Raw genomic sequence first — 13,188 nt, forward strand, 5'->3', positions numbered from 1 at the left:
ATATTTGTCTTTGTGATTTACATAGATATACAGACAACGGAATTCTCCATCGGCGGGATGCTCCGGTCTGCCGGCAGCACACCATGTCCACGGCTTTCCCAATGGCGTGAGGCGGCCACAATGAGAAGTCCCGTTGGCTAGCTGTGGGAATGGAGAATCCTGCTGCTGGGGATCCCGGCGCCGCGCCGGAAAATACGGCTGGCGGACTGGAGGAACCCACATTTGCTACAATACGGCTTTGACTTAGTGACTTTGACACATTGAAAATGCAGATTAACAAGGGGGCAGGAGAGGAGACAAGGGGGCAGAAGAGGAGACTGAGGGAGATGCCGTTCAAGGTGGTGGGAGGGAGTTTTAGGTACCTGGGTATTCAAGTGGTACGGGAGTGTGGTCAGCTTCATTAACTAAATTTGGGCAGGTTGATGGAGCAGATGAAAGGGGACTTCCGAAGGTGGGACATGCTCCCGCTGTCATTGGCAGGGGGGTACAGACTGTGAAAATGACAGTTCTCCCGAGATTGTTGTTCTTTTTCAGTGTCTCCCAATTTTCATCCCGAAGACATTTTTTAGGAAGGTGAATGCAGCGATCTCGGGTTTTATCTGGGCTGGGAAAGCCCCGCAGGTGAAGAAGGTCCTACTTGAGCTGGGGTGCGGGGAGGGGTAGTTGGCCCTGCCGAACTTTATTAATTATTACTGGGCGGCTAATATATCGATGGTTAGGAAGTGGGTAGTGGGGGAGGGGGCAGTGTGGGAGCAGGTAGAGGAGGCATCTTGCAAGGGCACGAGTCTGAAGGCTTTGTTAACGGCACCTCTGCCATTCTCGCCAGTTCGGTTCTCCACAAGTCCAGTGGTAGTGGCAGCCCTGAGGGTGTGGGGGCAATGGAGGCAGCATATGAGACTGGAGGGGGCGTCGGTGTGGTCACCGATCTGTGATAACCACTGGTTCGCTCCGGGGGGGTTGGACGGGGGCTTTAGGAGGTGGCAGCGGGCAGAGGTGGCAGAGGTAATGGTTTTGATACTTATAAGTGCGGGATTTTGTCCGGAGGCAGGTCCCAGGCTTCTTTCACCTCCCACTAAGGGGGCTACAGGATAAGGTGATGTCAAAAACAGGGGCCGGGGAGGGTCTCGGAAATATGTAAGGAACTGATGGAGTGAGAAGGGGTTCCAATAGGGGAGGTGAAGAGGAAGTGGGAGGAGAGTTGGAAGTCGGGTTATGGGAGGAGGCACTGTGGAGAGTTTTAAAAAAATAAAATTTTATTCTCTTCCTTTTAAACATTTCACCTAAATTTACACCTACCAAAAATAAACAATAATCAGTAACGAATTCAATGTCAATACCCATATCAATAACAACAATCCCATCCTCCCACCAAACCCCCAAACATGAACCCGCATGTTAACATAAACAAATAACAAAAAGGAATCAGGAATCACCCATAGTCACCATTAACACATACAGTCCCCCTCCCTCCAACTCTCCCAACCCCCCCCACAATGTTCGATGTGACCTAATTCTCGAAAGTGCATAATGAATAACGCCCATGAATTGTAGAACTCCTGCATCCTTCCCCTCAGTTCAAATTTGACCTTCTCATGAGTCAAGAATTCCAGCAGGTCCCCCGCCACGCCAGGGCACAGGGTGGAGAGGTTGATCTCCATCCCAACAGGATTCGCCTTCGGCAATCAACGAGGTGAATTCTACAACATCTGCCTCCCACCCGTTTCCAACCCCGGCTGGTCCGACACCCCGAATATGGCCTCCCGGGGGCCCGGGTCCAGTTTCACCTGCAGCACTTCAGAGATTACCCTAAAAACCTCCTTCCAGTAATCCTCCAGTTTTGGACAGGACCAAAACATATGAACGTGGTTTGCGGGCCCCCCCCACAACATTCACACACATCTTCTACCCCCTCAAAGAGCCGGCTCAGCCTCGCTCTTGTGAGGTGTGCGGCATATACCACATTCAGCTGTATCAGTCCCAACCTTCATGCACAAAGTGGAGGCGTTCACCCTCCGGACCACCTCACACCAGAACCCCTCCTCCATACCCTCTCCCAACTCTTCCTCCCACTTTGCCTTGATCCCATCCAGCGGTGCCTTCTCCTCTTCCAAAATAACCCAGTAACCCGCCGACACTACCCCTTTTTCCAGTCCCCCTGTCATTAGCACCAACTCCAGCAATGTGGAGGCTGGCTCTACCGAGATGCTCTGTATCTCCTTTCTGGCAAAGTGGCTCTGAGGAGAGTCAATGCATCCTCATCGTGTGCCAGGCTTAGCCTGATCCAATTCAAGGTGGTCCACAGGGCTCATATGACTGTGGCCCAGATGAGCATGTTTCTTGAGGAAGTGGAGGACAGGTGAGGTGGAGGGCGGTGTGGAGGAAGTCCTGCAAACCACGTGCATATGTTTTGAGCGTGTCCGAATCTGAGGGAATTTTGGCAGGGATTTGCGGATGTCGTGTCAGAGGTGTTGGAAGGGAGGGTGACTCCGAGTCCAGAGGTGGCAATATTTGGAGTGTCAGAAGATACGGGAGCCCAGGGGGGGGGGGGGGGGAGAGGCCGACGTTTTGGCCTTTGCCTCTCTGGTGGCCCGGAGACGGATTATGTTGGGATGGAGGGACTCGCAGCCTCCGAAGTCGGGTGTATGGGTCAGCGACATGGCAGGTTTTCTTACGTAGAGAAAATTAAGCCTTAAGGGGTTCACTACATGGGTTTTCTCGGAGGTGGCAGCCGTTCATTGACTTCTTCAAGGAAAATTGACTGTCAGCAGGAGGTGGGGGGAGGGAGGGATGAGGGGGGGAAGAGGAGGCATGAAAGTGACGAATAAGGATTGGAAATCTAATGAAGGGAGAACCGTGGGATGGAGTAGGTACATGGGCCATTATAGTTAGGGTTTATGCTGGGGGGGAGATGGGTATGTCATTGTGGGGAATTGTGTATGTTTGATCTCTTTGTTTAAAATGTTAAAATTATAAATACCTTTGTAAAATACTTTGTAAAAAAAAAGAAAGTGCAGATTAGAATTTTAGGAGTATACTGCATATGAGTTCCTCATCGTTTAAATTAATGGTCTGAAAATCGTGCTCACCACATGCCAACATTTCTGAGATGCACTTCTGATGGCAAAACGCCCATTGATAAGTTGTTATTTCTCAAATAACTAATTACTTCTGGAGATGAGGTTGGCCCTGGAGAGCCAAGTCTGAAAATTACATCTGTAAATTTTAAATGCATGTTCCCATTAATTTGCATATATTTTCAGGAGCTGATACAAACAGAATTCAGTGCATTAATTTAGGATTTATCCCTGACAATGGGACTGCACCAAGTGCAACCTTTTCTAAATATTCAGGTTCCTAAAATACAAATCAGACAAATCTACAAAGAAGAAGTAAAGGAGAAATCTGAATGGTGTTGTCTGAGTTTTCAGGGCTAGTTTAGTCTTAAACCTACTCACCCAGGATCTACCAGCCTCCCTCGATTCACCAACCTCACCAGAGAGCCTGCAGCCGGGCGCCGATCAATGCTGGTTCTCAAAAATATGGACCAGGCGGGGCAGCTCCCGGGGGTCTCTCCCGGGCCATCGGAGACCTCTGGGTGGTCAGGGCCAGCACGGGGTGGTCCCCTGCCCTCACCCTATAATGTGAGCACCTTGACACTGTCCAGCTGGCACTTTGGTACTGCCACCACTTTCAAAATGGTGGCCCGATCTCAGAGTTCAGCTCCCCAGTGTTGCAAAAAATTCTCAGGGCGCAATTCTCACAAAAGGGAATAGAATCCCTTGCGAGCACCTTTAGCCACACATTTCCTGGCACTGACAGTCTGAGAAACACGTGGCTATTTAATGCGAGGGGCCTGAACGAGGAACACGTGGCCGAGGAACATATAGCCCTGTTTTGTACAGTGGGGAGCTCTGCTCGCCGGATCTCCCAATTGTAACGAGAGATCGGGATGCCATTTTTAAATGGCGGCCCGATTGTCGAGGCCCCCCCCAAAATACCCGACCTCCCCCCCGCGCCCCCCCCCCCCCCCCCCAGCGCAAACGCAATATGGGAGGGTCCCTGCCTCCCTACATGCCAGGCAGTACCGGCCCGATCACACACATGCAGAAAATGCCAGCTTCAAACCTTGGCAATGCCAACCTGGCTCCCTGGCAGTGCCCATGCCAGCTGGCAGTGCCACCTGGGCACCTTGGCAGTGCCAGAGTAGCACCCAGGTGGCAAAACTAGGATGCCATGTTGGCACTATCAGGGTACCCAGGTGGCACCAGCAGTGCCAGAACACCACCCTACCCAAAGGGCATGCAGCTGGGGGCCTCCAATCCCGTGGAATTTCTCAGGATAAAGGCAATGATGTAATGCATATCCGATCAAGAAAAAGAACTGTAAAGTCTGAGCTAAAGTTTTAAGTGCCTGCATCCCATGAGGCCCCCACGTTCTGAATGGCCCACCCCGTCTCCCGAAGTCTCTGAGGCAAAGGGGTTGAATTTCATAGCATCAGTTGCTTCGTAAATCTGCACACTAGAGTGAGGCTAACTGCCTCACTCTAATATGCAGATTTGCTAAAAAGTGATTGAATCTTGCGAGGCGTTGCGAGCTGGGTAGATCCCGGGAGCAGGGTCTCCCGGTTTTCAACGGTCCCGCTTCTTCGCAACGAGCTGCTTTTCCTGCTCAGCGTGGCCATTGGATCACGCCCTAAGTTGGGGCTAAACCGGTGAGAAACTCCCCAGGGCCCACAAAAACGATGCAGTGTCATTGAATAGCGATGGGGAGCTCGCCAGCAGAGCCGGCGGGAAACTCCCTGAAAAACCCACCACAAAAGAACTTCAAAGTTTTTCTGGAGAATCGCGCCACATATCGTTCCCCGTAGCTACTAATAATCATTTCAGTTCACTGACAGCACAATTTAAATCATTTAGGCATGTGAAAATTAATCTTGAGTTACTAAGAATGCTAACAGATTTTAAGGAGGATAAAGAAAGAAAAATGACTCTTGAGAAACAGCAAGTAATTGAAATGCCGCATATATAACCTGCGTTTTCAGAAGAAGAGTTGATTTTATGCACCACGGGGTAAGGTTAGTCTTTTACTCAGGATAATGGAATCGGAGCTGCCCCACTGCTGCCCTTGGCTGGTGGGCATTGACTAACTGCAACATTCAGGACACAATCTCACCAAATTGCAACAGAGTACTGTGTCGAGCACGTTTAGTTGGGTGTTTCTCGGTTCTCGCAGTGCCGGGAAATACCACGCTAACGGGACTTTGTTGCAATACGGAGGCGAAGCGGTGAACAGGCTGCGAGGCTGCAATTGTCCTGTTTCCTGCACTGACCAGCTCCGCTCGCTGGAACTCCTAATGAACGAGGAGGTCAGGACGCCATTTAAAAATGGCATACCTATCTCTTAATTCCTGGACACCCCAAAGCCCCAACCCACCTATAAGGGGGTTCTCAACCCCCCCCCCCTCCCCCACTATGGGCAGGGCACCCCCAGGCCTGATCCCTAGCACGGGAAAAATGCCAGCCTTGTACCTTGCCAGATGGCAATGCCACCTGGGCAGTGATAAGCTGGTACTCAGGTGGCACTGCCAGGGTGCCAATTCCCTGGGAGAATTCTGTAGCTGCTCAATGTCTATAATTTTCTCCAACTCATTGTGCAAGAGAGACAGAAATCGGTAACTTTAAGATGAAAGCTAACTTACTGAAAACGTCGCCTAAATGGTCACTGAAAGTGATACCTCTTTTAATGTGCATGAGTGGTGCAAGTGGAGATTTTTAGAATTCATGGCTGAATGAAAGTTTATTTTTTGTACATTAAACCACACTGTCTCTGGGTTAAGACCTGAAGAGTAATCACTTTCATAATTTCATGCTGTCAAAAATAACCCCTCTTTCTTAACCATGTATTTCCTTCTGATGTATCTCAGCATAAAACATTATGTACATAGTTTACATAGAATTTACAGTGCAGAAGGAGGCCATTCGGCCCATCGAGTCTGCACCGACTCTTGGAAAGAGCACCCTACCCAAGTCCACATCTCCATCCCATCCCCATAACCCAGTAACCCCACCCAGCACTAAGGGCAATTTTGGACACTAAGGGCAATTTAGCATGGCCAATCCACCTAACCTGTACATCTTTGGACTGTGGAGGAAACCGGAGCACCCGGAGGAAACCCACGCAGACACGGGGAGAACGTGCAAACTCCGCACAGACAGTGACCCAGCGGGGAATCGAACCTGGGACCCTGGAGCTGTGAAGCAATTGTGCTAACCACCGTGCTGCCCCGTGTACGACGGAGGCGCCTGTGTTATTTTTAATGGCCTTGAGATGTATTTGACTATCCTTATGATAGAAGTCATTCTGATGTAACTTCACTGTTGAATTTGTCTCTTCTTTCAAGGATCCCCACAGCAGTGATCTGAATGGACCTGCTGTAAAGATCATAGCTGAAGCCTGTGTTCCGCAGAAATCTCCACATTTTGTTTCTTTCATGCTGACAGCAGTATGGAAATAAGGATGCAGACACTCTTTCAAGGGCAGTGTCACTTTATCTTGGGCCACGTATAAGCTTGCTTGAGCATAGTGTTGCAGAAGGAGCATTTGCTTTTAATGTATCTGCTCGATCTCTGACTGAGAATGCAAGTCAGCCATTTTTCGATGGAGCTCTCAAGTACATTTTCAGTCAGGAGAGATGAATTGTAAGCACATCTTTGTAGGTCACTGCTGCAGCTTAATATTTGCTGATATTAATTGTCGCTATCCATTCATAGAATGGAATATCTGCAACTTGTAGCAAACTTTCACAGCAAGCTTATTTGGCATCCATTCACCACAAACTGATTAACCGTTTGCCGCTCCTGTGTGCTCAGAGCAGCCTGGCATTTCTCAGGATAAAGGCAATGATGTAATGCATATCTGATCAACAAAAAGAACTGTAAAGTCTGAGCTAAAGTTTTAAGTGCCTGCATGTTCTTAAAGACAGCCGCTCCTGTTGACGGGATCTTCCAGTCTCACCGATGGCGACCCCCGCCATGGGTTCCCTGGCGGAGGAGACTGTGAAAAAAGGCAAATGAATGAAAATGAAATGAAAATGGCTTATTGTCACAAGTAGGCTTCAAATGAAGTTACTGTGAAAAGCCCCTAGTCGCCACACTCCGGCACCTGTTCGGGGAGGCTGGTACGGGAATTGAACCGTGCTGCTGGCCTGCCTTGGTCTGCTTTCAAAGCCAGCGATTTAGCCCTGTGCTAAATCAGCCCCTGATCCCATTGACATCAGCGGGGCTGGAAGTAAAAGCATGCTCCAGGGGGTGGCGTGAGTGGTGGAAAATCCCAGCAATCATGTCAGTGGATATTGCATTGTTCTGCATTAAAACTCTGAAAGGTCAGTTTTATGCTATTTGTCCCCTTAGGATTGTCAGGTCAATATGGCTGATGAATCTATAATCAATGTACATTATTCGACAAAATTATTACTGCTCTACAATTGTTCATTATACGACATACTCTTGTCTATAATTACTATTGATCGGTTTTAAGTGTAAATTTTACAATTGCTACTTTTAAAAGAATGCCTGTGAACACCATAAATGCAATATTTCAACGTGGATGGATTGTTCAAAATTCATAATGAAATTATTTTAAGCTGAATAATATCAAAATTGGCACACAATTTGGTGACATGAGATTTTCCCAGAAATTGTCGATCAGGTGGGAAAAGAGCCACTGAGGCTGCCAACGGCAATGGTGGCTTTTCCTGCCGTATACTTGGAACTTAATATAAGAAACCTTCAGGCACAGCTTCCACACACCATCGCTGGTGAGGAGGCTGAGGCTTCTCAAGCTCATTCCAGCTGCCCCTCTATGCCAAGGAGGAGGTCAGGGGCCCTTGGGCATCCATAAGATCAGCTGGTTCAGACCCTGGGCTCATTCACCCAATGAAACCGGTTGTGTCCGGCCCATTGGAATCCCTTCTTCCTGTGACCGTTTCCGCTCCAGCTCTGCAGGTTGAGTAAGGTGGCACAGGAGAATCCCCAAGGCAGACTGAGGCCCTCCAGAGGACCCCCGCCAAGGTCATCACAGACAATAGGGTATGGCATACAGCAGGCTGCCTCCACTTCTGCTGGGATATTGCAGATACACAGAGGCATTGCAACAGGGTTAGAAAGGCTCAGAAGCTCTAGTTGTACAGCGTGAGCACAAGTGTTAAGCACTTGTACGTAACCTTTACCTCTGTAAATAAACCTCCGCTAATTGCACCCTTTCTATGGTTCCTTGGTCTGATGAGCTGTATGCCTGTAATCCCAATCTGAAAACTGGATTCCTGCGCCAGAAAGGGGCAGGGTGCTAAGTCAGGGCCTCCTTCACATGCTTAGTGCAAGATTTTCAGCACACTGATGGCGTCTCTTCACAATGACACATCTCAGGTGCAGGCTTTGTTCCAAGCTTCACTCCAAGGGCTTTCACTCAACCTGGTCAATGGGGGGGGACGGGGTGGGGGTGGGGGGATGGACGGACGACACACACAGACATATTAATACGGACCTCAGCGTACAGCTAGAGTTAGGGACAATGTCCCATTGCCAAATGTCCAAGGGAATGTATTTGCTTTCCCAGTCAGTCAATGGTGCAGGCACACCATGGTAGTTAGCAATCAGTGGCACCCACACACATAAGTGGTGCTGAAGTGGGCATAATTGTGTGAGTAGTTAGATACCATGCATATAAATTGAGTTATAGCTGAATGGTCTTGATTACTGGTATATCGTTCCATTAGTTTTGCCCTTGTCAACAACCCATCTCCCGAAGCCCCACCACCCCGAATGCCACCCTTCTCCCCTGCCCCCAAGAGTTGAGTAGATCTGTCAGACAACAGTCTAGGCCCAGGCTTTTTCAGGCTTCCCCCAGGTCAAGTGAATACTCCTGGCAATCTCAAAATTGAGGCTGGACGGAAAGCAGCCCTTAAGTGGCCAGTAATGGTTGACCTTAGGGCTTCCAATGGGGCAAGGGTGGGCCATTGAGGTCTTGCCCGCCCCAATGTAAAATCGCTGCGAGATTGGGGTGGGCGGGAACCAAGTGGAAATCCTTCCTTCAATTCCATTCTCTCCCATCGCCAGCAAACCTGATGGTAGGGGTGCATGAAATTCAGGCTGATACTGAAATTCATTTGATATATCTGCCCACTGTGCAAGCCTGTTTAGATCTTCCTAAATTTGGCTATACCTCCCCAAATTGGTACCACCAGCAAACGGTGACACCAACAACGGTAGTTCAAACCCGGAATCCTGCTGCAGACCACTTCCGGTCAGAATGAGGAACGTTTCGTAACTCCCAACCTGTTTCTGTTTTGTACCCATCTTTCAATTAATTCTATTATATAACACAGAGAATGTTATGGAAATCTTTCCCCTCTTAGTATACACATTTTCAAATTTCTTAATTAAATGCAGAACCATCTAAGAATTAATATCCCGCTTTGGCACGTATTCAATTGCATTAAAATATTCATGTGAAGCAACAGGCTATTTTCTTTACCCTTAAGTTAGAGGAGCACAATATTATTGTGCATCTTTATTCTTACCTGAAATTTTTGTCGTAATGCGAGCGGTAACTGGTAGCCCAAACCCTTTCACAGTGCTTGCTCTTATTGTGAAGGAGTATGTGGTTCCAGGGTAAAGCCCAACAAACAAGTGGTGTGTCTCATTTCGTTGTTTGAACACCCTCCCTCTTTGGCTGGACAGTTCCACATTAGGGTCAAAGGACCCAGCGGCCTTGTAGGTTATCTGAAAAGAAATAAAAACCATTTTTATAAACTGCAGATTGCACAAACAGAACTTCTGTAATGGCCCGTTTGTTATTGGAAGAGATCTGAAACACTGGCACCAAATCTGCTATCTCCATCCGGCCCATGATGTGTACAGAAGAAAACTCAACTGCTAGTGAATGAGCCCATTACAGGTATCATTCAAATCAGCTCAAGTGATATCCAGACACTGAGAGACAGGGGCCTATGATTTATTTAATAGTGAATTATTCTTATGGGAGCTTCTCTCCGAATTTAATCATGGACTGCAATTTCAAGTGTGCTGTCAAGTTATTATAACTTTGCATTTCCTCCTCATAACCTGCTTCCCTTCGTGTGGTTAAGGAATAAGAGCATGTCAATTTGTGAAAACAGAGCACTGTTTTGCATCCTTCTTGACATATCGCCACATTCTAACTTAACTTGCTGGAAAATAACACAATTCCGACACAGATTTGCTCAACAGGCTCATCGCACAAAATTGCAACTATAATTTCATCAGATGTTAAAAGGCAATCGCTTTTAAAGGCAAATATGCGGCATTTTATCTCTAAATCAAACACAGTGTAACGAGGTTACAAATTTGGGAGGGATGTACTGTCAATAAAAAAAAGAGGTTGGTATGTTCGTAGAGTAAATGGGAAATATAATGATGTTTTATGGTAATGAAATATAAAAACTATCTGAAAGCTTCACAAAACATACAACAATAAGATTAAATACAAAGATTATACTTTCAACTTTAGATGTGCAGAAATTCTAGTACTGTTGCTAATAACAGGATGGATAGTGTGTATTTACTGTATAAATTTATTGCTTCTCTTATCGTTGATTTTCAAGCCTCTAGAAGCTAAATATTTATTTCCTTCTGACAGGATATCACTGCATGATTTCTGATATGGTACTCTGCAAAAGAGAGCATTATATTGAGATGAAATGTTCTAGAGAATGCATTGGAAACTGCAACACAGCAAACAAATGCTTTTATTTGTCCATCAATATTTATGAAATAAGAAACATGAAACATAAAAGTACAATAATGAAAGTATAAATTATAACGTGACAAATTTCTGTATGTCTATACTCTGCAAGTATTCTTTTGGTAAAAAAACACTGCTGGTACATCAGTTGCTGGAAGTAAATGTCACACTCACTCACATTGATTCCTGAAGTAAAATGTCATGGTGCATATAAATTATAGGATATTTTACAAGGTATATAGGTATGAAATATTACCGTGCAAAGAATAGTATTAGTTTCTCTGAAGACAAAGCCGGATTCAATATTTTATACCTTTCTATTTCCCGCATTGTTTCCATCCAAATGTGTTTTCATTTTTCACCAAAATAAATTATTCAAGATCTTCTCAGGACCAGCTAATAAGACATGAAGAATGCTATCTGCCTGGTTTCGAATATGCGTTCTCGTCTTGAGAGGCCAGGTTATGTATTGTGTGTTCTGAATTGGCTGGAAGGGTATAATGTGAAGTGACTTTTGCTACTTTCAGTCTGATAGGCAAAGGCACAACCCAAAACAACTGCCAATTCACATCTTTTCACAGTCAAAGAGGCCATAGTATTGGAAATTAGGGCTCCGTTTTGAAGTCGGGTCTCTGGTCAATGGTTAGAGAACACAAAAGGGAGCTTTGCTTTGCAATTAACTGTACTATTCCTGACTTAGGAGGGTTTGATACGGAAATGGGTAACTGAAGTGGGATGACTTAAAAAATATATTTTTTGATTCAAATCTTTCATTTTATACAACACAAGGTAACAAGAAAGAATAAACACATTTGCATCCATAAAAAACACCTAACTTACCACAACCCCTTGCACAACCTAACCCTTCCTCCCCGTCTCCTCTCTCCCCTTAACTAATGGTGACAACTTCCTTGAAATAAACAATAAATGGCTGCCACCTCCGAGAGAACCCCTCGATGGCTTCTCTCACAGTGTACTTGACTTTCACGAGGTATAGGAACACCATCAGGTCCCCCAACCACACCGATGCACTGAGTGGAGATGCCAACCCCCACCCAAACAGTAATCGCCTCCGGGCAATCAGCGAGGCGAAGGCCTACTAGCTTTTTGTGATTCATGCATTAGGACACCTAGATCACTCTGTATTTCACTCACCTACAGTCTCTCTCAATTTAGATAATGACCTGCCTTTTCATTCCTCCTATCAAAGTGCATGACCTCATACTTCCCCACATTAAACTACTTTGCCAGGTTTGCATCCACTCACCCAATCTATCTCTATCCCATTGCAGAATCATAATATCCTCATCACAACATGCCCTTCCACCTATTTTCGTATCATCGGCAAATTTGAAAACTTTGCATTCTGTTCCTTCCCCCAGTTCATTAATGTAAATAGTAAGCAGATGCCCCAAACCCTGGCACCAGGCAGGCAACTCAGCCATCAGGACTCGTGGTCCTTCAGTTCTTGGCCATTTCAGTGCTAAAATGGAAAAGTAACCACAAAAAGTGACCAGTGGCTGGAGCTCCTGGTCTCATTGGTAGGATATAACATTGGAAGGTGCATTCACTGACCTTGGCCACTCATGTGAGGCCACTGAATGTCTTGCAGCACTGCAGTCAGGTTCTAGGGGCTTGACTCCTGTCATTTAGCTCCACAACTATCTTCTCCCATTGCCTTCTAAGCATGTGTTAAATAATATCTTGGCCCTTGCAGATACAGACTCCACCTGCTACATCAAAACCTTGTGTGCAACATCAAAAAACCAGGAGCACACTGCCTCCACATTGTGCCATTCCTCACTGTTTCCCTAGTCATCTGCTTGCATAACTCAGTGGCCCCTGCACCATCCAAAATGCGTCTTCCTTTTAAGAAATTCTTGAAATGCTGCCAGGAAGTAATGATTCTGGGCCCCCTGTTGATGTGTGCAGGCAAAGAACAAAATGATTCACACAGAAATCAGACTAAAGAGCAGACACCACAAAGTTGGTCTGCTCTCTGCATTTCAATCAATGGTACGGCTTAGTCAAGCATTGCCCATTTTCAAGGCTATCCAATTTAGCCCAAGAAGGTCATATTCTAGCATGTAATTTTGCGCTGAACATTCATCTTTTGTAACTCTTATTTCCACTTTTACCAGCCTTGTGAAGATTTTGAGATAATTCTTGAAAACATTCCTGGAATTATTTTCTCCTTAAACCAAAAACCAGTTATCTATTTTCAACTCTGAAAGTAATATGCGTACTCTGCAAGGTAAAGTTTAGCATTAAAAATGAATCCCTGTGCTTCAGTGCTTGACACGGTTTTCATCAGTACTATTAGTTCCTGTGGAACTGAAGATTACAGTGTTGACTCTCAATCAAATTAAAACTATCGCATTGGTATCGTTCATGCTGAGCTGTAGCTAG

The 13,188-nt window shown here is 46.2% G+C and overlaps 1 protein-coding gene across 9 annotated transcripts in view; it reads right to left on the bottom strand.

Annotated features, from left to right (window-relative positions):
* Nucleotides 1–13,188, bottom strand: part of LOC140428486 (receptor-type tyrosine-protein phosphatase T-like) — a 1,877,905-nt gene that overhangs the window by 623,629 nt on the left and 1,241,088 nt on the right. For all 9 annotated transcript variants that reach the window (XM_072515007.1, XM_072515008.1, XM_072515005.1 and 6 more), the window contains exon 10: nucleotides 9,578–9,779. In XM_072515007.1, the coding sequence (XP_072371108.1) occupies nucleotides 9,578–9,779 (202 nt within the window). The remainder of the gene's footprint in view (nucleotides 1–9,577; nucleotides 9,780–13,188) is intronic.

The sequence above is a fragment of the Scyliorhinus torazame genome, chromosome 8 (genome assembly GCF_047496885.1).
Source record: "Scyliorhinus torazame isolate Kashiwa2021f chromosome 8, sScyTor2.1, whole genome shotgun sequence".
Lineage (NCBI taxonomy): Eukaryota > Metazoa > Chordata > Chondrichthyes > Carcharhiniformes > Scyliorhinidae > Scyliorhinus > Scyliorhinus torazame.